This window comes from Entelurus aequoreus, linkage group LG18, assembly GCF_033978785.1.
Source record: "Entelurus aequoreus isolate RoL-2023_Sb linkage group LG18, RoL_Eaeq_v1.1, whole genome shotgun sequence".
Taxonomy (NCBI): Eukaryota; Metazoa; Chordata; class Actinopteri; order Syngnathiformes; family Syngnathidae; genus Entelurus; species Entelurus aequoreus.
The window spans coordinates 47586719-47612550 of record NC_084748.1 but is presented as its reverse complement, the minus strand read 5'-3'; the positions used below and the strand labels follow the sequence as shown (position 1 = coordinate 47612550).

Here is a 25832-nt window from a genome sequence, read left to right as displayed (position 1 = left end):
ATAATGTACTCTTGTGCTGCTAATGTTGCTGATATGTTCACGTACACTTGTTTTGCTCAGAGTTTGAGTGTTTTAGCAAACTTTTTGCTAGTGTACTGTTCGGTCGCACTTCTCACTCACACAGTGGCTTCGGCACTTCTTTGAAGTTTTCCCTCCATTTTAGACTGGTGTGCTGCAGAGCAGGCAAGAACAATTCACCTCGCAAGACAACGCTTTTGGCCTAGAATGGAGCATCAAATTAAAGACTATGTCAAGTGTTGTCAGAGGTGCATCCTGGCCAAGACACCACATCCTTCCGCCAGAGCTCCACTTGAGAGTATCAGGACCTCGGCTCCAATGGAACTAGTGTGCTTGGATTTCTGGAGTGCAGAGGATAGCAAGCAGCGTTCAGTGGACGTTCACAAAGTTGGCCCATGCCTTTCCCTGTGCAAACCAACAGGCGAAGCAGGTTGCCAAAAAGTTATGGGACAACGTCTTCTGTGTATACGGGTTTCCAAGGCGCATCCACACAGATCAAGGGGCCAACTTTGAGAGTGAGCTCATTGCGGAGCTACTTAAACTATCAGGAGTCTCCAAGTCGCACACTACAGCCTACCACCCCATGGGGTACGGAGGGACCGAGAGATTTAAAAGGACTCTTGGGAATATGCTCCGTTCGTTGTCGCTGAAAGAGAAGGCCAAGTGGCCCCAGCAAATCCAGCCCCTGACATTTGCATGAAACAACTGGATACGCGCCTTTTCATCTCATGTTTGGGCGGGTTCCGAGGCTCCCCGTTGATGCGATGTTCAAACGGGTCCTACATGACCCGTTGGTTGTTGACTATGACAGCTATGTAACATCTCTTATGTCTTACCTCCATGAAGCAGCCGGCATCGCTCAAAGGCATGCTATCAAAGAACAAGACAAGCAAGCCAGAGGTTACAATCGGAAGGTCAAGAGGACTTACCTGAATGTGGGAGACAGACGAGTACTCCTCGCCAACAAAGGCGAGAAGGGAAAGAAGAATCTTGCAGACAAGTGGGAACCAACGCTCTAAACTGTCATGGACAGCAACCCACAAACTCATGTCTACAAGTTGGAAGATGACAAAGGAAAAACAAAGGCGATACATCGCAACCTTATCCTGGATATCAGCTTCCTGCCCATAGAGTCTGCTGATGGACACATGTCAGGAACTGAGGACAGTCTTGATGAGTCAGAGGATGCGTGTCAAATGGAGGATCTTGTCCACTCATTGGAGGGGGAGAGTTTGGAGGATAGGACGAGTGCATGGGTATTGAGCGGGACTGAAGAATCTGCCAGTCACCAACCCTGTGACGGAGTGTCTATGGATGCAGCCCAGTCTGATATGGAGCAAGACTCTTCTGATACAGAGATAGACCGGTCAGTGGCACCAGATACAGTATCAGTGATTGATGCAAGCGGTATCCAGTCGTTTCAACCAGTCACAGTGCCAGCAGTTGACACAGCAGACACAGTGCCGGGTGTTGCTACAGGCCATGTGCCAACTGTTATCCCTGACACAATGTTACCAGTTCGGGGACATGGTCAAGTAAGCCAGGCATCCACACAAGAAGGCGGTGTGTTTAGAACCCGTGCTGGCAGGGTTGTTAAGAGGGTCATCCGCCTAGTAGAGACAATGGCTCAGAAGCCGATTATCATGGGGGGTTCTTAAACTCATTTGGTTGGTAATCAAAGTGTCTTCTTGCTCTATTCTGTTCTAAAGGGTTGTCTTATGTTTTTCATTTTTTTCTGGGATATTGTGTCTATTGTATAGATGTTTTTATTTTCTTTTGCACTTTGCTGCTGTAATGTGGTACTTAGTGTGTATCCTTGCAAGTGTGGCTTAAAGGCCTACTGAAATGATTTTTTTTTATTTAAACGGGAATAGCAGATCCATTCTATGTGTCATACTTGATCATTTCGCGATATTGCCATATTTTTGCTGAAAGGATTTAGTAGAGAAAATCGACGATAAAGTTCGCAACTTTTGCTCGCTGATAAAAAAAAAGCCTTGCCTGTAGCGGAAGTAGCGTGACGTCACAGGAGCTAGTATTCCTCACAATTCCCCGTTGTTTACAATGGAGCGAGAGAGATTCGGACCGAGAAAGTGATGATTACCCCATTAATTTGAGCGAGGATTAGAGATTCGTAGATGAGGAACGTTACAGTGAATGACTTGAGAGGCAGCGATGGACGTATCTTTTTTCGCTCTGACCGTAACTTAGGTGCAAGCTGGCTCATTGGATTCCACACTCTCTCCTTTTTCTATTGTAGATCACAGATTTGTATTTTAAACCACCTCGGATACTATATCCTCTTGAAAATGAGAGTCGAGAACGCGAAATGGACATTCAGTGCCTTTTATCTCCACGACAATACATCGGCGAAATGCTTTAGCTACGAGCTAACGTGATAGCATCTTGCTTTAACTGCATATAGAAACAAAATAAATAAACCCCTGACTGGAAGTATAGATAGAAAATCAACAATACTATTAAACCGTGGACATGTAAATACACGGTTAATGCTTTCCAGGCTGGCGAAGGTTAACAATGCTGTGCTAACGACGCCATTGAAGCTAACTTAGCAACCGGACTGCACAGAGCTATGCTAAAAACATTAGCTCTCCACCTACGCCAGCCAGCCCTCATTTGCTCAACAACACCCGTGCTCACCTGCGTTCCAGCGATCGGCAGAAGGACGAAGGACTTCACCCGATGCGTTTGGCGGCCCGGAGACGTAGGAAGTCAAGGTGAAGTCGGCGGCTAGCGCGGCTAGCGCTCCAACAAAGTCCTCCTGGTTGTGTTGCTGTAGTCCGCTGCTAATACACTGATCCCACCTAAAACTGTCTTCTTTGCAGCCTTCATTGTTCATTAAAAATATTGCAAAAGATGTCCAGAATACTGTGGAATTATGAAATGAAAACAGAGCTTTTTGTATAGGATTCTACGGGGTACCATAACTTCCGTTACTCGGACTTCGTCACGCGCATACGTCATCATACCGCGATGTTTCAGCCGGATATTTCCCGGGAATTTTAAAATGTCACTTTATAAGTTAACCCGGCCGTATTGGCATGTGTTGCAATGTTAAGATTTCATCATTGATATATAAACTATCAGACTGCGTGGTCGGTAGTAGTGGCTTTCAGTAGGCCTTTAAGAGTAAAGTGGGCCGGGTAGTTTGGTGTACACGGCACCCGGCAGTTTGGTATACACGGCACCCGGCGATTCTGGGAGGGACTAGGGCTTGCGCAACCCTTTTATTTCTCTAAACCTGTTTGTCGGGTAGCTCTCAAGCTGAATGTGACGATTAGAACATAGTGTAAACCCGTGCGTATGGCCCAGTGTTACTTGTCCTGACAGGGTCATGTCTAGTCAGCTGCTCGGGATTTTGGTGTGATTCAGGAGGGGTGAATGTAGCAGGTATATAGTATATATATTATGCATTCCACCAAAATTCCCCTCACGTTTTATTTGATTGCTCTATTGTTATTCATTGTCACTTTTATTTTGTCATTTTTTCAGCAGATAGTTCGTTCTGGGAGCATTTGTCATTATATTTTGAAGTCCTACCTTCTTCCGATAGTGACGTCGTCGTCCTCACTTGCTGTTAAGACATGCCGTGAGGAGGTGAGCGTTTTTCTCTGCTCTCGTGTAATGTAACTGAGAAACGAGGTTATAATGTACTCTTGTACACAAATAAATACGCCACTTGTTTCGGCGAAAGGCAACCACCGAGTCCCCTTGTCTTCCAAGCAACACCAGCAATACACAACACAGACTCGATCCGGCTACATATATATATATGTATATATATATATACGCTGTATATACATCTATATATATATATAGGACCCCTGATTTACACCACAAGGAAGTGTTTTAATAGTAAATTAAACTCATCATGGGTCCCTTTTGAAATATAGCTGATATGTATTTGAATATCTTGTACGACTCACCATCAACAACTCTGCGAACATCAGCCACATAAGCCGAAAACGTGTAGAAGACCCCAGGAGGACGATGTGAGGACAGACCGTGACCTGCCAGGTCCACCGCCACGTATCGGCACTCTGGCAGGAAGTCAAGGACAAGAGAAGAGTATTCTCATGAGCAGATTAACATGTACAAGTTCAACTGACTGACCTTTGGGCAGGAGTGGAACCAGAGTGTTGTAGGTTCCGCTGTTGTCAGCCCAGCCGTGCAGGCACAACACAGGACGCCCGTGGTCAGGACCCCACGCTTTACCTCGGATTTCCCCCCAGGGAACTGGTATGGAGAGTTCTGGGCGAAAACAAACCTCACATATGTTGCCACCTCAACTTGAGAGTGTTTTGAGATGAGAGCAGTCTCTGGGCTAATTGCTATGCTTTGAGTTACAAGCAAATATTTGCCATTAGTTGGTGTAGCAAGTAGGGAGGATGTTCGAAACCGGTTCTCCCGGTTGTTCGATAAGAAAAGAATCGTTCGATAAAAAAAAGAACCGATTCCATGGACTCAAATCCCTTTTTGAGAACCGGTTACCTTTATCGAGGCCACTATAGTAAAGAAAAAGAGTTGGTTCTTTATTCGAATCCCTGGGAACGAATCCCGTCCCACAAGAAATGCCCTGTGGGACATCACAGGAAATGACGTAGCTCAGTCATTACACAAGCAGCAAAAATAATGGACCGGAAAATACGCCTCAAGGCATGGCTATTCACCTATAGTGATCACAGAGACAGGTTGTTTTTGTGTTACTGTATATATTTGTTTTTCTGAAAAATCCCACTTAATATACTTTGGGTAACAACAGTCTATATTTATTTTTTTTAGGGGGGTAACAGTCAATATTTATTTATTTACTTTATTTTATTTTTTTCTTATAAAATAAAAGTGAGTTAGTTAAAAGTTAAATCAACATAAAAAACACAAGATACACTTACAATTCGTGCACCAACCCAAAAAAACACACGGAATATCGGATATCGGCAAAAAGCCATTATCGGACATCCCTAATGGCAACATTGCACTGCAATTGGAGCCAAATACTAAATAAATACATTTAAAACGGGTGATGTTCATTTGAGATACAAGTGTTTTGAGTAAAAAGTCCCAACGATAGTCACACACACACACACACACACACACACACACACACACACACACACACACACACACACACACACACACACACACACACACACACACACACACACACACACACACACACACACACACACACCATGTGTTGTCTTCATTATAACACTTATATAAGACTTTCAAAGTCATTTTGATAGTAGGCTAATACAACTAATATAGACACATCATGTTTTGCCTGTCCCTATAACACTTATATAAGACTTTTAAAGTCATTTTGATAGTAGGCTAATATAGACACTTACATCATGTGTTGTCTTCATTATAACACTTATATAAGACTTTTAAAGTCATTTTGATAGTAGGCTAATATAGACACTTACATCACGTGTTGTCTTCATTATAACACTTACATAAGACTTTTAAAGTCATTTTGATAGTAGGCTAATATAGACACTTACATCACGTGTTGTCTTCATTATAACACTTATATAAGGCCTTTAGGTTTTTGCGGCTCCAGACACTTTTATTTATTAGTCCAATATGGCTCTTTCAACATTTTGGGTTGCTGACCCTTGCCCTAAGTCTGTGTAACATGTATATGTATACAGTCTGTGTAACATGTATATGTATACAGTCTGTGTAACAAGTATATGTATACAGTCTGTGTAACATGTATATGTATACAGTCTGTGTAACATGTATATGTATACAGTCTGTGTAACATGTATATGTATACAGTCTGTGTAACAAGTATATGTATACAGTCTGTGTAACATGTATATGTATACAGTCTGTGTAACATGTATATGTATACAGTCTGTGTAACATGTATATGTATGCAGTCTGTGTAACATGTATATGTATGCAGTCTGTGTAACATGTATATGTATACAGTCTGTGTAACATGTATATGTATGCAGTCTGTGTAACGTGTATATGTATGCAGTCTGTGTAACATGTATATGTATACAGTCTGTGTAACAAGTATATGTATACAGTCTGTGTAACATGTATATGTATGCAGTCTGTGTAACATGTATATGTATGCAGTCTGTGTAACATGTATATGTATACAGTCTGTGTAACATGTATATGTATGCAGTCTGTGTAACATGTATATGTATGCAGTCTGTGTAACATGTATATGTATGCAGTCTGTGTAACATGTATATGTATACAGTCTGTGTAACATGTATATGTATGCAGTCTGTGTAACATGTATATGTATACAGTCTGTGTAACATGTATATGTATGCAGTCTGTGTAACGTGTATATGTATGCAGTCTGTGTAACGTGTATATGTATGCAGTCTGTGTAACATGTATATGTATACAGTCTGTGTAACATGTATATGTATACAGTCTGTGTAACATGTATATGTATACAGTCTGTGTAACATGTATATGTATGCAGTCTGTGTAACGTGTATATGTATGCAGTCTGTGTAACGTGTATATGTATGCAGTCTGTGTAACGTGTATATGTATGCAGTCTGTGTAACGTGTATATGTATGCAGTCTGTGTAACGTGTATATGTATACAGTCTGTGTAACGTGTATATGTATACAGTCTGTGTAACGTGTATATGTATACAGTCTGTGTAACGTGTATATGTATACAGTCTGTGTAACATGTATATGTATACAGTCTGTGTAACATGTATATGTATACAGTCTGTGTAACGTGTATATGTATACAGTCTGTGTAACGTGTATATGTATACAGTCTGTGTAACATGTATATGCATGCAGTCTGTGCAACATGTATATGTATACAGTCTGTGTAACATGTATATGTATGCAGTCTGTGTAACGTGTATATGTATGCAGTCTGTGTAACGTGTATATGTATAGTCTGTGTAACATGTATATGTATACAGTCTGTGTAACATGTATATGTATACAGTCTGTGTAACATGTATATGTATACAGTCTGTGTAACGTGTATATGTATGCAGTCTGTGTAACGTGTATATGTATGCAGTCTGTGTAACGTGTATATGTATGCAGTCTGTGTAACGTGTATATGTATGCAGTCTGTGTAACGTGTATATGTATACAGTCTGTGTAACGTGTATATGTATACAGTCTGTGTAACGTGTATATGTATACAGTCTGTGTAACGTGTATATGTATACAGTCTGTGTAACATGTATATGTATACAGTCTGTGTAACGTGTATATGTATACAGTCTGTGTAACATGTATATGTATACAGTCTGTGTAACATGTATATGTATACAGTCTGTGTAACGTGTATATGTATACAGTCTGTGTAACGTGTATATGTATACAGTCTGTGTAACGTGTATATGTATACAGTCTGTGTAACGTGTATATGTATACAGTCTGTGTAACATGTATATGTATGCAGTCTGTGTAACGTGTATATGTATACAGTCTGTGTAACATGTATATGCATACAGTTGAGTGTGTGTATACAAATTACCAGTCGTTCAATTTAAGGACTTTCATTAAAGACTAAAGTTGCCACGATTTCCAGAACTTTGACGCAGCTTTTAAAAGTGTTTCAAAGTCTTCTCTACTAACGGTAATGCAACATGCATGGTATCGAAGTATCGACCCTTCTGACAACACCAAAGACAAAATTACCTGTTTGTTTCATTGCGAAGGTCGACAGGTTTCTGGCGGTTTTTTTAAAAACTCGGAGCATTGATGAATTCGCACAGCTTTACTCAGCACACAGTAAAGATTGAGGCCGGGATTTGGCAATTTGACAACAAAAAGCGAACATTTACTCCGACTTCTGGAAGAAAATGCCGCTTGAGCCGACAGGTGCTTTCGTTTCCGGGTTGGTTGTAACTCGTGACATTTACCGAACTCTCGATTGGACGCGCGCAGGGGGTGGAGCCACGGTGTAGACCAATCAGCGCTTAAAGGGGGCGGGGCTCAGCGAAAGCGCCGAAGAGCGCGACGTAGCTCCGTGGCGGCCATATTGGTGGGGGCAAAGTTTCCTTAAAGGCTATGGACGCGTGTTGAAAAAAACTCACAACTTGCTCATTTCTTCGACAATTTTCATGCAGTTTACTTTAATGTCAACGTCAAAACAAGTGCTATTATTACACAACATTTGCATTTCATTATTTTATCTCTGAAAGGTTATTATCTGTATCCTCGTTTCATGCATCATGAGTTGTCTTCATTATAACACTTATATAAGACTTTTAAAGTCATTTTGATAGTAGGCTAATATAGACACTTACATCATGTGTTGTCTTCATTATAACACTTATATAAGACTTTTAAAGTCATTTTGATAGTAGGCTAATATAGACACTCACTTCATGGATTGTCTTCATTATAACACTTATATAAGACTTTTAAAGTCATTTTGATAGTAGGCTAATATAGCTAATATAGACACTTACATCATGTGTTGCCTTCATTATAACACTTATATAAGACTTTTAAAGTAATTTTGATAGTAGGCTAATATAGACACTTACATCATGAGTTGTCTTCATTATAACACTTATATAAGACTTTTAAAGTCATTTTGATAGTAGGCTAATATAGCTAATATAGACACTTACATCATGTGTTGCCTTCATTATAACACTTATATAAGACTTTTAAAGTAATTTTGATAGTAGGCTAATATAGACACTTACATCATGAGTTGTCTTCATTATAACACTTATATAAGACTTTTAAAGTCATTTTGATAGTAGGCTAATATAGACACTCACTTCATGGATTGTCTTCATTATAACACTTATATAAGACTTTTAAAGTCATTTTGATAGTAGGCTAATATAGCTAATATAGACACTTACATCATGTGTTGCCTTCATTATAACACTTATATAAGACTTTTAAAGTAATTTTGATAGTAGGCTAATATAGACACTTACATCATGAGTTGTCTTCATTATAACACTTATATAAGACTTTTAAAGTCATTTTGATAGTAGGCCAAAATAGACACTTACATCATGTGTTGTCTTCATTATAACACTTACATAAGACTTTTAAAGTCATTTTGATAGTAGGCTAATATAGCTAATATAGACACATCATGTGTTGTCTTCATTATAACACTTATATAAGACTTTTAAAGTCATTTTGATAGTAGGCTAATATAGACACTTACTTCATGGGTTGTCTTCATTATAACACTTAATCAGAAAGGTTAACCAACGAGCGAGATTTCTCTACAGAATCTCCTCTCTGGTCAACAAAAGCACCTTGAGGATTCTGGCGGGAACTCTCGTTCAACCCTTTTTCGATTACGCATGCACCTCCTGGTACCCTAGCACCTCCAAAACCCTCAAATCTAAACTCCAAACATCTCAGAACAAGCTAGTCAGGTTACTTCTAGACCTCCACCCCAGATCCCACCTCACCCCTACCCACTTCTCTAAAGTGGGCTGGCTCAAGGTGGAGGACAGAGTTAAACAACTTGCACTGAGCCTAGTTTATAAAATCCACTACACCTCCCTGATACCGAAGTACATGTCAAACTACTTCCTTAACGTAAATGACCGCCATAACCACAACACTAGGGGGAGCTCCACTAACCACGTTAAACCCAGATTCCGAACTAACAAAGGTCTTAACTCATTCTCTTTCTATGCCACATCAATGTGGAATGCGCTCCCAACAGGTATAAAAGAAAGGGCATCTCTATCCTCCTTCAAAACCGCTATAAAAGTTCACCTCCAGGCAGCTACAACCCTTAACTAACACCCTCCCCGGATTGCTAATAATCAAATGTAAACAATCAAATGCAGATACTTTTTCTTTTTCTTATGCCTTCTGATCTCTCTCTCTCTCTCTCTCTCTATGTCCACTACTTGATGTCCATATCCCCCCCCCCCCTCCACACCCCTGATTGTAAATAATGTAAATAATTCAATGTGATTATCTTGTGTGATGACTGTATTATGATGATAGTATATATGATAGAATATATCTGTATCATGAATCAATTTAAGTGGACCCCGACTTAAACAAGTTGAAAAACTTATTCGGGTGTTACCATTTAGTGGTCAATTGTACGGAATATGTACTTCACTGTGCAACCTACTAATAAAAGTCTCAATCAATCAATCAATCAATATAAGACTTTTAAAGTAATTTTGATAGTAGGCTAATATAGCTAATATAGACACCTACATCATGTGTTGCCTTCATTATAACACTTATATAAGACTTTTAAAGTCATTTTGATAGTAGGCTAATATAGACACTTACATCATGTGTTGTCTTCATTATAACACTTATATAAGACTTTTAAAGTCATTTTGATAGTAGGCTAATATAGACACTTACATCATGTGTTGCCTTCATTATAACACTTATATAAGACTTTTAAAGTCATTTTGATAGTAGGCTAATATAGACACTTACTTCATGGGTTGTCTTCATTATAACACTTATATAAGACTTTTAAAGTCATCCCACCATCAGTGTTTGAATGGGTGATGTCAAAGTGCTTTGAGTACCTTGAAGGTAGAAAAGCGCTATACAAGTATAACCCATTTACCATTTATTTATTTTTCCCTCATCTTTTTCCATTTTTTATACATTTTTCAATAAGCTCCAGGGAGCATCTCGGGCGACAATAAAACCAGCCTAAATATATAAAATATTAAAAATACATTGTAATATTTTTTTAATGTTTTATGCTCTTTGTAGGAAAAAAAACAAAAACATTTTTTACAATGGGAAAAACACAAGATATGCATATTTCCCAAAAAAGGTGAATAATTCCTAACAGTGATTTTGATTTCATTTTTGGAAAAAAGGAAATTTCCCCCCCAAAACTCACTTTTTTGAGCTTGTCCGTTTTTCGACCATGTGAGGACCAGTGGTTGGTCCTCACATGGTCGGTAGTTTCTTACACTTGTTGTGTTTTATGCTCTTTGTAAAAAAAAAAAAAACCTAAGTTGGGGCGGTATAGCTCGGTTGGTAGAGTGGCCGTGCCAGCAACTTGAGGGTTCCGGGTTCGATCCCCGCTCCCGCCATCCTAGTCACTGTCGTTGTGTCCTTGGGCAAGACACTTGACCCACCTGCTCCCGGTGCCACCCACACTGCTTTAAATAGAACTTAGATATTGCCTTTCACTATGTAAAGCGCTTTGAGTCACTAGAGAAAAGCGCTATATAAATATAATTCACAAATTTTTTGGATAGTAGTCTATTTATTTCAATTCTTAGTTTTTTCTTTATTACCTGTTGTGTAATTTAATTTCTTTTTACCCCATATTTGTTCCCACTACTGCACCTTAAATTGGAGTCCTTAATCTCGTTATATGCAAATACAATGACAATAAAGTCCATTCTATTCTATTCTAAAGTTAACTGGTGGTAGAGAAGTGTAATTACACCCAAAACTCTTTCCTCTTGTATTTAATAAATCTTATTTGGCATACCTTTGCAAAAGGTGTCACTTTAAAAATAAACTTGCTCAAAACCGTTTCGGTCCTTTGACCTTTACATTTAACTGGTTTGTCAAAGATGGGGGAAAAAATGCAGGACGTTTCGTTTTTTTGGTCGAAGGTGACTCAAGGGTAAAAAAATGTGCTTTACTGTGAGTCAGTATTTGGTGCTTTAGAATGAGAATAAAAGCCTGCAATTAACAGCAGCGTTAGAACTTGGAACATCAATGCCTCATCAGTGCAAACATGATCAACTATTTGACTTTGCATCTTTGGTTCTGGCGTCATGATGATTTAAATGTGACCATCGTAGGATTAGTTTGGCGATGAAAGGTCAAGCAAACAACACAATGTCACACACGTGCATATCAGAGATGGCATTTGGAGAGACCCACTTGTGGGCGATAGAGGTGGTGCTGGAATACTTTGAGTGGTATAAAAGGTCCGTTTTTGATTGGGGTGGAGGTCACAGCGAGTATATCTCACGAGGATCGTTTATATCTCTGCAGGTAGGTGACTTTAGCAAGACTTCAATGCTACAACTAGATGAGTGTGAATGCTCCAATGCTGAAGTTGAAGTGAAATGCTGACGGAAATTGACGGAAAAAACGGAATTTGGATTGGAACTTGGGAAAGTTTGATTTTGGATGTCCAGGATGAGTGGGATGTGTTGATGTTGGAATGGTTTGAATCGGTTGAAAAATGTGGGAATTGTGCAACTTGGAAAAATGTCCCATTCATTTCAATGGCAACTTCCTGGAAATTTTGGGAAAAGTGGGATTTTTTTTTTAATGATTAGAAGCATGAATGTCCTGAATGAGCTGAATTGGTTGGTGTTGGAATTGTTTAAATCGGTCAAGAAATGTTGAAGTAGTAACAGTTTTTTAATTGAAAAATGGTATTACGGAAAACCGGGAATTTTTCAAGTTCTTAAACCAACTTGTTTTTTTGTCCTGACTAAGAGGAATGTTTTGACGGTGGAACGATTGAAAAATGTGAAAGGAGTCATCACACTAGAAAAGGTAGGGAATAAGGTTAGAAAAAAAACAGGAATTCCTGGAAATGTGTTGAACGTTGAAAAATAGTTGAAGGTGGAACGGTTTGAATCGGTTGAAAAATGTGGGGATTGTGGAAGTTTGAAAAATGTCCCATTCATTTCAATGAGAATTTCATGGAAATTTGGGAATTTCGGGAAAAGCTGGAATTTTTTGGGAAATGCTAAAAAATGTGAATGTTCTGAATGAGTTTAAATGGTAGGTGTGGTCATTTGTCAAAATGGTCGAGAAATGTTAAAGCAGTAACATTTTTAACTGAGAAATGGTATTACGGATTTCCTGGATTTTCGCAAAAAAACGAGAAATTTGCCAATTCAAAAAACAATTTTGTTTTTTGTCCTGATTAAGAGGAATATTTTGAAAAATGAAATGAAAAATGTGGAAGGAGTAGTCGACAGAAAAAAGGGTGAATAAAGGGTTTGTAGAAATGGGAATACTGTGAATTCCTGGATTTTTTTTTAGAATTTGGAAAACATATAGTTTGAATGTCCAGGATGAGTGGAATATGTTGAAGTTGGAATGGTTTCAATCGGTTGAAAAAATGTGGTAATTATGGAAGTTTGAAAAATGTCCCATTCATTTCGATGGGAATTTCATGGAAATTTTGGGAAAAGTGGGATTTTTTTTTTTTAATGATTAGAAGCATGAATGTCCTGAATGAGCTGAATTGGTTGGTGTTGGAATTGTTTAAATCGGTCAAGAAATGTTGAAATAGTAACAGTTTTTTAATAGAAAAATGGTATTACTGGATTCCGGGAAAACCGGGAATTTTTCAAGTTCTTAAACCAACTTGTTTTTTTGTCCTGACTAAGAGGAATGTTTTGACAGTGGAACGCCTGGAAAATGTGAAAGGAGTCATCACACTAAAAAAGGTAGGAGATAAGGTTAGAAAAAAAACAGGAATTTCTGGAAATTTGTTGAACGTGGAAAAATGTTGTTTGGATTTCCAGGATGAGTGGAATGTGTTGAAGGTGGAATGGTTTGAATCGGTTAAAAAATGTGGGAATTGTGGAAGTTTGAAAAAGGGATAATTCATTTTGAATGGAGAAAATGTCCCTGAAAACTGGAAATTCTAGGAAATCCGGGAATTTTTTTTTATAATTGTTGAAATAGAGCACACAATTCCTGAATAGGTTGAATATTTTGAAGTTGGAAGGGTTCGAATTGGATGAAAAATGTGGGAGTTGTGGAACTTGGAAAAATGTCCCATTCATTTCAATGGGAAATTCCTGGAAACTTTGAGAAAAGCGGGATTTTTTTTTTTAGAAAATGATTAGAAGCATGAATGTCCTGAATGAGTTGAATGGGTTGGTGTTGGAATTGTTTAAATCAGTCAAGTAATGTTGAAGTAGTAACAGTTTTTTAATTGAAAAATGGTATTACGGAATTCCGGGAAAACCGGGAATTTTTCAAGTTCTTAAACCAAGTTGTTTTTTTTGTCCTGACTAAGAGGAATGTTTTGACGGTGGAACGATTGACAAATGTGAAAGGAGTCATCGCACTAAAAAAGGTAGGAAATAAGGTTGGAAAAAAACAGGAATTCCTGGAAATGTGTTGAACGTTGAAAAATAGTTGAAGGTGGAATGGTTTGAATCGGTTGAAAAATGTGGGAATTGTGGAAGTTTGAAAAATGTCCCATTCATTTCAATGAGAATTTCATGTAAATTTGGGAATTTCGGGAAAAGCTGGAATTTTTTGGGAAATGCTAAAAAATTTGAATGTTCTGAATGATGAAAAATGGTAGGTGTGGTAATTTTTCAAAACGGTCGAGAAATGTTAAAGCAGTAACATTTTTAACTGAGAAATGGTATTACGGATTTCCTGGATTTTCGCAAAAAAAAACTAGAAATTTGCCAATTCAAAAAACAATTTCATTTTTTGTCCTGATTAAGAGGAATATTTTGACGATTTGAAGTGGGTTGAAAAATGTGGAAGGAGTAGTCGACAGAAAAAAGGGTGGATAAAGGGTTTGAAGAAATGCGAATACTGGGAATTCCTGGATTTTTTTTAGAATTTGGAAAACATATAGTTTGAATGTCCAGGATGAGTGGAATATGTTGAAGTTGGAATGGTTTCAATCGGTTGAAAAAATGTGGTAATTATGGAAGTTTGAAAAATGTCCCATTCTTTTCAATGGGAACTTCCAGGAAATTTGGGGAAAAGCGGGATTTTTTTAAAATAAAATGATTAGGAGCATGAATGTCCTGAATGAGCTGAATTGGTTGGTGTTGGAATTGTTTAAATCGGTCAAGAAATGTTGAAGTAGTAACAGTTTTTTAATTGAAAAATGGTATTACGGGATTCCGGGAAAACCGGGAATTTTTCAAGTTCTTAAACCAACTTGTTTTTTTTGTCCTGACTAAGAGGAATGTTTTGACAGTGGAACGCTTGACAAATGTGAAAGGAGTCATCCCACTAAAAAAGGTAGGAAATAAGGTTAGGAAAAAAAACAGGAATTCCTGGAAATTTGTTGAATGTGGAAAAATGGTTGTTTGGCTTTCTAGGATGAGTGGAATGTGTTGAAGGTGGAATGGTTTAAATCGGTTGAAAAATGTGGGAATTGTGGAAGTTTGAAAATGGGATAATTCATTTTGAATGGAGAAAATGTCCCTGAAAACTGGAAATTCTAGGAAATCCGGGAATTTTTTAAATAATTGTTGAAGTAGAGCACACAATTCCTGAACAGGTTGAATATTTTGACGTTGGAAGGGTTCGAATCGGATGAAAAATGTGGAAGTTGTGGAACTTGGAAAAATGTCCCATTCATTTCAATTAGAAATTCCTGGAAATTTTGGGAAAAGCGGGATTAAAAAAAAAAAATGATTAAGAGCATGAATGTCCTGAATGAGCTGAATTGGTTGGTGTTGGAATTGTTTAAATCGGTCAAGAAATGTTGAAGTAGTAACAGTTTTTTAATTGAAAAATGGTATTACGGGATTCCGGGAAAACCGGGAATTTTTCAAGTTCTTAAACCAACTTGGTTTTTTGTCCTGACTAAGAGGAATGTTTTGACAGTGGAACGCTTGAAAAATGTGAAAGGAGTCATCACACTAAAAAATGTAGGAAATACGGTTAGAAAAAAAACAGGAATTCCTGGAAATTTGTTGAACGTGGAAAAATGTTGTTTGGATTTCCAGGATGAGTGGAATGTGTTGAAGGTGGAATGGTTTAAATCGGTTAGAAAATTTGGGAATTGTGGAAGTTTGAAAAAGGGATAATTCATTTTGAATGGAGAAAATGTCCCTGAAAACTGGAAATTCTAGGAAATCCGGGAATTTTTATAATTGTTGAAGTAGAGCACACAATTCCTGAACAGGTTGAATATTTTGAAGTTGGAAGGGTTCGAATCGGATGAAAAATGTGGGAGTTGTGGAACTTGGAAAAATGTCCCAATTATTTCAATGGGAACTTCCTGGAAACTTTGAGAAAAGCGGGATTTTTTTTTTTAGAAAATGATTAGAAGCATGAATGTCCTGAATGAGTTGAATTGGTTGGTGTTGGAATTGTTTAAATCGGTCAAGAAATGTTGAAGTAGTAATTGTTTTTTAATTAAAAAATGGTATTACGGGATTCCGGGAAAACAGGGAATTTTTTAAGTTCTTAAACCAACTTGTTTTTTTTGTCCTGACTAAGAGGAATGTTTTGACAGTGGAACGCTTGAAAAATGTGAAAGGAGTCATCGCACTAAAAAAGGTAGGAAATAAGGTTGAAAAAAAACAGGAATTCCTGGAAATTTGTTGAACGTGGAAAAATGGTTGTTTGGATTTCCAGGATGAGTTGAATGTGTTGAAGGTGGAATGGTTTAAATCGGTTGAAAAATGTGGGAATTGTGGAAGTTGGAAAATGGGATAATTCATTTTGAATGGAGAAAATGTCCCCGAAAACTGGAAATTATTGGGAATCCGGGAATTTTTTAAATAATTGTTGAAGTAGAGCACACAATTCCTGAACAGGTTGAATATTTTGACGTTGGAAGGGTTCGAATCGGATGAAAAATGTGGAAGTTGTGGAACTTGGAAAAATGTCCCATTCATTTCAATGGGAACTTCCTGGAAATTTTGGGAAAAGCAGGATTTAAAAAAAAAAAAAAAAGGATTAAGAGCATGAATGTCCTGAATGAGCTGAATTGGTTGGTGTTGGAATTGTTTAAATCAATCAAGAAATGTTGAAGTAGTAACAGTTTTTTAATTGAAAAATGGTATTACAGAATTTCGGGAAAACCGGGAATTTTTCAAGTTCTTAAACCAACTTGTTTTTTTTGTCCTGACTAAGAGGAATGTTTTGACAGTGGAACGCTTGAAAAATGTGAAAGGAGTCATCGCACTAAAAAAGGTAGGAAATAAGGTTAGGAAAAAAACAGGAATTCCTGGAAATTTGTTGAACGTGGAAAAATGTTGTTTGGATTTCCAGGATGAGTGGAATGTGTTGAAGGTGGAATGGTTTGAATAGGTTGAAAAATGTGGGAATTGTGGAAGTTTGAAAAAGGGATAATTCATTTTGAATGGAGAAAATGTCCCTGAAAACTGGAAATTCTAGGAAATTCGGGAATTTTTCAAATAATTGTTGAAGTAGAGCACACAATTCCTGAACAGGTTGAATATTTTGAAGTTGGAAGGGTTCGAATCGGATGAAAAATGTGGGAGTTGTGGAACTTGGAAAAATGTCCCAATCATTTCAATGGGAAATTCCTGGAAATTTTGGGAAAAGCGGGATTTAAAAAAAAAAAATGATTAAGAGCATGAATGTCCTGAATGAGCTGAATTGGTTGGTGTTGGAATTGTTTAAATCAATCAATAAATATTGAAGTAGTAACAGTTTTTTAATTGAAAAATGGTATTACAGAATTTCGGGAAAACCGGGAATTTTTCAAGTTCTTAAACCAACTTGTTTTTTTGGTCCTGACTAAGAGGAATGTTTTGACAGTGGAACGCTTGAAAAATGTGAAAGGAGTCATCACACTAAAAAAGGTAGGGAATAAGGTTAGGAAAAAAAACAGGAATTCCTGGAAATTTGTTGAACGTTGCAAAATGGTTGAAATGTGGAATGGTTAGAATCGCTCGAAAATGTGGAAAATGGTGGACGTTTGAAAAATGGCCGATTCATTTTGAATGGGAAAAATGTCCCCGATAAACCTGGAACTCCGGGAAATCTGGGATTTTTTGGAATTTGTCAAGGGAAAGCCCGCCATTCCCGAAGTTGGAAGGCTTTGAATGGGGTGAAAAATGTGCTTTGGAGCATTTCACACAATCAGGACTGCTTTGGGTTCAAATGGTGAAGTGGATGTGTTGATTCTTGTTCTCAGCACACCATGCAGCTGCCTTCACATTCTTCCTAATGAGTAGAAAGGTAAAGCCTGCTGGCCATCAAACCCGATCTAACACTGGAACAAAAGGATAAATACTGGAACAAAAGGATAAATACTGGAATAAAAGGATACTAGTCTTTGTTTTTCTCCTCCTTTGCCTTTGAATTGTCCTCCAATTAGCGTCGATTCCAAGTCTTCCTCATCTTCTACCCACACAGTTCATCTCCACAAGGTCATGTCTGACTTTGACACGGTTCTCAAGTTCTGGGCTCCGGTAGAGGCAGACTACCACACCTATGGAGGTCTGGTCCTGATCCGGTGAGTACAGGTTTGTGTTAAGACACAAAGGAGGACAGACCTGGGGTGTCCAAAGTGTGTTGACACATTCTGACATTATTATTACACAGCAGCCATGAAAAAGTGCAATAAAAGAGTAAAAAGGTGAAATGTAATTTAGAAAAAGTTGCATTGTTGACTATAAAAACACAACGTTGTTTTTTATTTTTGACACTTTTGTGTTTTCTGAGAGATTTTTTTTTTTTTTTTTTTTAAAAAGGAACATTTTCATTGCTCAAAAAATAATAATGAATTAAAATTAATGTTGTTATGAATTATTGACATATTTAAGTCTCAAATTACTTAAAAAATATTTCACTTTGAAAAAAATAAATAGATTTAGCATATTTTGCGTTTGCCATAAGGGGCATAAAAAACTAACAAAAAAGATCCTCAAAAATGATTAAAACGTATAAATCGACGAAAATTGCTCTAGAAAGTAAGTGGAGAGTAAAAAAATAATTATGAATTACTTATTTGTAACACTTTTGAGAGGGGCCATTTTGGATTCCGGAAAATTCTGTGAGATTTTTTTTTAAAAAGGAACATTTTCATTGCTCAAAAAATAATAATGAATCAAAATTAATGTTGTTATGAATTATTGACATATTTAAGTCTCAAATTACTTTACAAATATTCCACTTTGAAAAAAATAAATACATTTTGCATATTTTGCGTTTGCCATAAGGGGCATAAAAAACTAACAAAAAACATTCCCAAAAATGATTAAAACATATAAATCGACGAAAATTGCTCGAGAAAATAAAAAAAAGATAATGAATGACTTATTTTTAACACTTTTATGAGTGGGGCCGTTTTGGATCCCTGAGAATTCTCTGAGATTTTGTATTTATTCTTACTTTTTTTTAAAGGAAAATTTTCATTGCTCAAAAAATAATAATGTATCAAAAACAATGTTATTATGAATGATTGACATATTTAAGTCTCAAATTACTTTACAAATATTCCACTTTGAAAAAAATAAATACATTTTGCATATTTTGCGTTTGCCATAAGGGGCATAAAAATCTAACAAAGAAGATCCTCAAAAATGATTAAAACGTATAAATCGACGAAAATTGCTCGAGAAAGTAAGTGGAGAGTAAAAAAATAAATTATGAATTGTTTATTTTTAACACTTTTGTGTTTTCTGTGAGATTTTTTTTTTTTTTTTTTTTAAAAAGGAACATTTTCATTGCTCAAAAAATAATAATGAATTAAAATTAATGTTGTTATGAATTATTGACATATCTATGTCTCAAATTACTTAAAAAATATTTCACTTTGAAAAAAATAAATACATTTAGCATATTTTGCATTTGCCATAAGGGGCATAAAAAACTAACAAAAAAGATCCTCAAAAATGATTAAAACGTATAAATCGACGAAAATTGCTCTAGAAAGTAAGTGGAGAGTAAAAAAATAATTATGAATTACTTATTTGTAACACTTTTGAGAGGGGCCATTTTGGATTCCGGAAAATTCTGTGAGATTTTTTTTTAAAAAGGAACATTTTCATTGCTCAAAAAATAATAATGAATCAAAATTAATGTTGTTATGAATTATTGACATATTTAAGTCTCAAATTACTTTACAAATATTCCACTTTGAAAAAAATAAATACATTTTGCATATTTTGCGTTTGCCATAAGGGGCATAAAAAACTAACAAAAAACATCCCCCAAAATTATTAAAACGTATAAATCGACGAAAATTGCTCGAGAAAATAAAAAAAAGATAATGAATGACTTATTTTTAACACTTTTATGAGTGGGGCCGTTTTGGATCCCTGAGAATTCTCTGAGATTTTGTATTTATTCTTACTTTTTTTTAAAGGAAAATTTTCATTGCTCAAAAAATAATAATGTATCAAAAACAATGTTATTATGAATGATTGACATATTTAAGTCTCAAATTACTTTACAAATATTCCACTTTGAAAAAAATAAATACATTTTGCATATTTTGCGTTTGCCATAAGGGGCATAAAAAACAAACAAAAATCATCCCCAAAAATTATTAAAACGTATAAATCGACGAAAAATGCTCGGGAAAGTGGAGAGTAAAACAAAATAATGAATGACTTATTTTTAACACTTTTATGAGTGGGGTCATTTTGGATCCCTGAGAATTCTCTGAGATTTTTTTTTTTTTAAAAAAGGAAAGTTTTCATTGCTCAAAAAATAATAATGAATCAAAATCAATGTTATTATGAATTATTGACATATTTAAGTCTCAAATTGCTTTAAAAATATTCCACTTTGAAAAAAATAAATACATTTTGCATATTTTGCGTTTGCCATAAGGGGCATAAAAAACTAACAAAGAAGATCCTCAAAAATGATTAAAACGTATAAATCGACGAAAATTGCTCGAGAAAGTAAGTGGAGAGTAAAAAAATTAATTATGATTTGTTTATTTTTAACACTTTTGTGTTTTCTGTGAGATTTTTTGTTTATCTTTTTAAAAAAGGAACATTTTCATTGCTCAAAAAATAATAATGAATCAAAATTAATGTTGTTATGAATTATTGACATATTTAAGTCTCAAATTACTTTACAAATATTCCACTTTGAAAAAAATAAATACATTTTGCATATTTTGCATTTGCCACAAGGGGCATAAAAAACAAACAAAATACATCCCAAAAAATTATTAAACGTATAAATCGACGAAAATTGCTCGAGAAAGTAAGTGGAGAGTAAAAAAAAAAAAATGAATTACTTATTTGTAACACTTTTGAGAGGGGCCATTTTGGATTTCTGAAAATTCTGTGAGATTTTTTTTTAAAAAGGAACATTTTCATTGCTCAAAAAATAATAATGAATCAAAATCAATGTTATTATGAATTATTGACATATTTAAGTCTCAAATTACTTTACAAATATTCCACTTTGAAAAAAATAAATACATTTTGCGTTTGCCATAAAGGGCATTAAAAAAAAAAAAAAAACCCCAAAAATGATTAAAACGTATAAATCGACAAAAATTGCTAGAGAAAGTAAGTGGAAAGTAAAAAAAATAAAAAAATGAATGACTTATTTTTAACACTTTTATGAGTCGGGCCATTTTGGATACAAATTTTCATTGCTCAAAAAATAATGAATTAAAATTTATGTTGGTATGAATTATTGACCTATTAAAGTCACAAATTACTTCACATCAAATATTGTACTTTGAAATAAACATAAATATTGCATATTTTGTGTTTGCAAAAAAAATAAGTATTTTGTATAACAAATAGGGTATTAAAATATAAACAAAAATATAAAAACAAATACAAATGTATAAATTGACGGGAATTGCTATGGGAAGTAAAAAAGGCTCAAATTACTTCACATCAAATATTCCACTTTGAAATGAATAAATACATATTGCATTTTTTGTGTGTTTGCCATTAAAAACTAAGTTTTTATATGACAAAAAGGGCATATTAAACTAACTAAAAATGTAATATTGAATGACTGATATTTAACACTTATGAGCGGGCCCATTTTGGATCTCTGAGAATTTTGCCGTTTAAAAAAAAAAAAAATCAACTTTCATTGCTTAAGAGATAATTATAAATTTAAAATCAATGTTGTAATGAATTATTGTCCAATTTAGGTCTCCAATTACTTCACATCAAATATTCTACTTTGAAATAAATAAATATTGCATTTTTTGTGTGTTTGCTATTAAAAACAAAGTTTTTATATGACAAAAAGGGCATAAATTTTTTTTTAAAAAAGCATGAATTATGTTGTGTTATTAAAACGTATAAATCAAGGGAACTTTCTTGAGAAAGTAAGTGGAAAGTAAAAAATTAAAACAATGTTTTTTTTAAACACTTTTTTGAGTGGGGCCATTTGGAATCACTGAGAATTCTGTGAGATTTAAAAAATAATAATTGCTCAAAAAAATAATGAATTAATGTTGTTATGAATTACTGACCTAATAAATGACTTCACATCAAATATTCCTCTTTGAAATAAATAAATATTACATATTTTGTGTTTGCCATAAAAAAATAGTCGTTTTTTAATGACAAAAATGGTAGTAAAACCAACAAAAAATATGAAAAAAATTATTCAAACGTATAAATCTACGAAAATTGCTCAAGAAAGTAAGTGGAAAATAAAATAACATTATAATGAATGACTTATATTTAACACTTTTATGAGCGGGGCCATTTTGGATCTCTGAGAATTTTGTCGGATTAAAAAAAAAGTGTGTTTTTGTCATAAAATATTGGCTTCTTTTACAAAGAGTGTATAAAACAGCAAACAAGAAAAAATATATAACATATATTGACAGATAGGTTTGAAGTTGACCTAGAGATTTAAACGTTGAAAACAAAATACAAATATATGACCCATTTTTTATATCTCTATGACTCAGACCCAAAGGTTAAAAAAAATCTCTAATTTGTATTGGTTTTGAAAATGAAACATTGCAAAATGGCCCCCGCATGCTTTGATTCTTCAGTGGAACAAGTGTGGACCCCCCTGACACAGACCAACAATGTCTTTCTCTCCACAGTTTATTCACCGACCACCCTGAAACTCAGAAGCTGTTCCCCAAATTTGCCGGATCCCCCCTGGCTGACCTGGTTGGGGATTCTAGAGTCTCCAGCCACGGGGCCACCGTGTTGAAGAAACTGGGCGAGCTGTTCAAGGCTCGAGGGAGCCACTCTGCCATCCTCAAACCTCTGACTAAAAGCCACGCCACCAAACACAAGATAACCATCCGTCACTTCCAGGTAGGATTGGCACAGGGTTCCTTCTGTGACAACCTCTCCACTTGGGTTTGTCTGGTTCTTCACAGGAGATCTCAGAGGTCATTGCTAAGGTCCTGGAGGAGAGGGCCGGGCTGGATGGCGCCGGGCAGCAGGCCTTGAAAAAGGTGATGGCCGTCGTCATTGCGGACATTGAGGCCGACTACAAAGAGCTGGGCTTTACAGGCTGATGGCGCTTTTGAAAATGACGTTTTGCACTAAATGGTGGCAGACTTCCAGAGTGTGCTAATAAAAACCTCTGACACTCACAATCCACTTGCCGTGTTCTCTGTTGTTGACAAGTCCTATTGCACGGATAAGCGACACAAAGATAATGTGGGAATGTACAGATCCAAAAAGTCCTGACTTGTCACCTGAACTCTTAATCTCAAGTGCCTGCATGCACCACAAGCACACATCCAGGAGACTACCGACCATGTGAGGACCCAGCACTGGGTTCGTTCCACCGTGGTCAGCTGATCATGCACCACAAGCACACATCCATGAAACAACCGACCATGTGAGGACCCAGCACTGGTATCCTTCCATTGTCCTCAGCTGATCATGCACACATCCATGAAACTACCAACCATGTGAGGACCAAGCACTGAGATCGTTCCATTGTCCTCAGCTGACCATGCACCACAAGCACACATCCATGAAACTACCAACCATGTGAGGACCCAGCACTGGGTTCCTTCCACCGTCCTCAGCCGATCATGCACACATCCATGAAACTACCAACCATGTGAGGACCCAGCACTGAGTTCGTTCCACCGTGGTCAGCTGATCATGCACCACAAGCACACATCCATGAAACTACCAACCATGTGAGGACCCAGCACTGGTATCCTTCCATTGTCCTCAGCTGATCATGCACACATCCATGAAACTACCGACCACATGAGGACTCAGCACTGAGATCGTTCCATTGTCCTCAGCTGATCATGCACCACAAGCACACATTCATGAAACTACCGACCATGTGAGGACCCAGCACTGGGCTCGTTCCATTGTGGTCAGCTGATCATGCACACATCCATGAAACTACCAACCATGTGAGGACCCAGCACTGGTATCCTTCCATTGTCCTCAGCTGATCAAGCACACATCCATGAAACTACCAACCATGTGAGGACCCAGCACTGGGATCGTGCCACTGTGGTCAACAGATCATGCACCACAACCACAATTTTAAAGGTATTGTTAAATATATTATGAAGGGCAATTATTGTATTGGAGCTCCTACATAAGGGGTGTCCAAACTACGACCCCAGGGGTCAAATGTGGCCTGCGAGACGTCACAAGTTTAATTTTAAATCTGACCCACGGGGTGTGTCAAATTAAAGTTTAGATATCGGACATCATAAATGCTGCATATTCGTCGATACCTTGTGGACAGCATGAGTAGTTTGGGTTAATGACCATGAATTGCACTTCCAAAATGTACACACACAGTATTTTCTTATATATGAACCAATCCAAACAACCATTTCCACTCATGGCGCACTCATGGTCACACTTAACACAACCTGCTCACCGAATTTTGTGGGTATTCCACGCGACTATTGATGCGGTTGTATGTGTCAGGTTCAAACACTGATGACATCTATTAAACAAGACAAAAGGCAAGGAATCAAACAGAGACAGAATTAAATTTGGACTCAATATTGAGGAGCGACATGGCCACTGTAGTCTCTGTACAGTCTTGCACCACGCTCTGACGAAGGTTTTCGTCCCCTCTTTTATTTAGATGTTCAATGATTACGCAACAACACCTGTCTCAACAGGAATGGGGAGTATGTAAACAGTCATTGTTTTCGGTCACATTGAAGACAAAAGAAGAAGATCCCTCGGGCTTGGGCTTGTCGTGGATTCAGCTTTGGCAGGTTTTTGAGGACAATGGATGACCCCTCCCGTCTGATTCCATCGTACACAGCGGAATCTTCCAAGCGTTTGGCTTGGTGCAACAAAGACAGCTTCTTGTCTGTTCATTGGAAACTCAGAACGGAAAGTTTTTTGATCATTTAAATACAATTTTTCTGACAGTATGTAAACAAGACAGCGTCAGAAATACCTTTTTTTTTTTTTTTTACCATTGAAAGCAACAAACAGCACCACACTAAAATGAACTTGATATCAAATAGAAAGAGGCAACATCACACAGCAAACAACGTGTCGGCTAAGTAAACAAACACGCCTACAACCACTACTTGGAGGGAATAATAAACAAATCAATGATTCAAGTGACAAGCTTGCAGTCCCACAATGTTTTTGTAAGGTAACGAGTGACTATAATTAATTACTTTTCGAAAGTACTTTTCCGAACACTGCTACTTAGTTAGTGCAAAAAGGTGTTGATGGCAGCCATATTTACGGTGGCCTGTTCATGCAAAACACTAACATTTAATGAAACAAAAGAAGTTACCATTTTTTGGTTTTTATTTGGTTTGCGTAAAGGTGTCGTACATTTCGGGCGATAAGCCACTTTTTCCTGCGCTTTGAGCCAAACGGTGCGGCTAATTTATGGATTTTTCTCCACCGACAGCCATAATGCAAAACATTTTGTTCTTTTTAAAGAAAACCAAGCAAATACACTGAAAAGGTTTGTTATTGTTTGCGCTATGGCGCCATCTTTTGGTCGAGTGCACTCACTGCAGGTGCTGCATTGCTTTTCTATTTAGACTAGTGTTTTAAACCGGAGGTAAAAGTGCCGTTTCGTCTTCTAGTCGTCCATAGGGATGATGTTCGAAACCGGTTCTCCCGGTTGTTCGATAAGAAAAGAGCCGATTCCATGGACTCGAATCCCTTTTTGAGAACCTGTTCCCATTATGGAGGCCACTATAGTAAAGAAAAAGAGTTGGTTCTTTATTCGAATCCCTTCCCACA

General features: G+C 36.7%; 2 protein-coding genes across 6 annotated transcripts in view; one reads left to right on the top strand and one right to left on the bottom strand.

The window, feature by feature from the left end:
- Positions 1-7906, bottom strand: part of serhl (serine hydrolase like) — a 70155-nt gene extending 62249 nt beyond the window's left edge. For all 5 annotated transcript variants that reach the window (XR_009821911.1, XR_009821910.1, XR_009821909.1 and 2 more), the window contains exons 1-3: positions 7702-7906; positions 4153-4290; positions 3966-4079 (exon numbers count right to left, since the gene is read on the bottom strand). Coding sequence is in view for 2 of the 5 variants with exons in the window: in XM_062027297.1 (XP_061883281.1) it covers positions 3966-4079; positions 4153-4290; positions 7702-7762 (313 nt within the window). In the remaining 3 variants the exon portion in view is untranslated. The remainder of the gene's footprint in view (positions 1-3965; positions 4080-4152; positions 4291-7701) is intronic.
- A 10167-nt stretch (positions 7907-18073) lies between these two features.
- mb (myoglobin) lies at positions 18074-23134 on the top strand. The gene is made up of 3 exons (XM_062026219.1): positions 18074-18169; positions 22709-22928; positions 22994-23134. The coding sequence occupies exons 1-3, from the start codon at positions 18087-18089 to the stop codon at positions 23132-23134; spliced, it is 444 nt and encodes a 147-aa protein (XP_061882203.1). The 5' UTR covers positions 18074-18086.
- The last annotated feature ends 2698 nt before the right edge of the window (positions 23135-25832 follow it).

Excerpts from the sequence above, each read along its gene's own strand:
- mb (XM_062026219.1), top strand. The coding sequence starts at position 18,087 with ATGTCTGACTTTGACACGGTTCTCAAGTTCTGGGCTCCGGTAGAGGCA. Across the intron at positions 18,170-22,708 it reads GGAGGTCTGGTCCTGATCCG|TTTATTCACCGACCACCCTG; the intron begins GTGAGTACAGGT and ends TTCTCTCCACAG. Across the intron at positions 22,929-22,993 it reads TAACCATCCGTCACTTCCAG|GAGATCTCAGAGGTCATTGC; the intron begins GTAGGATTGGCA and ends GGTTCTTCACAG.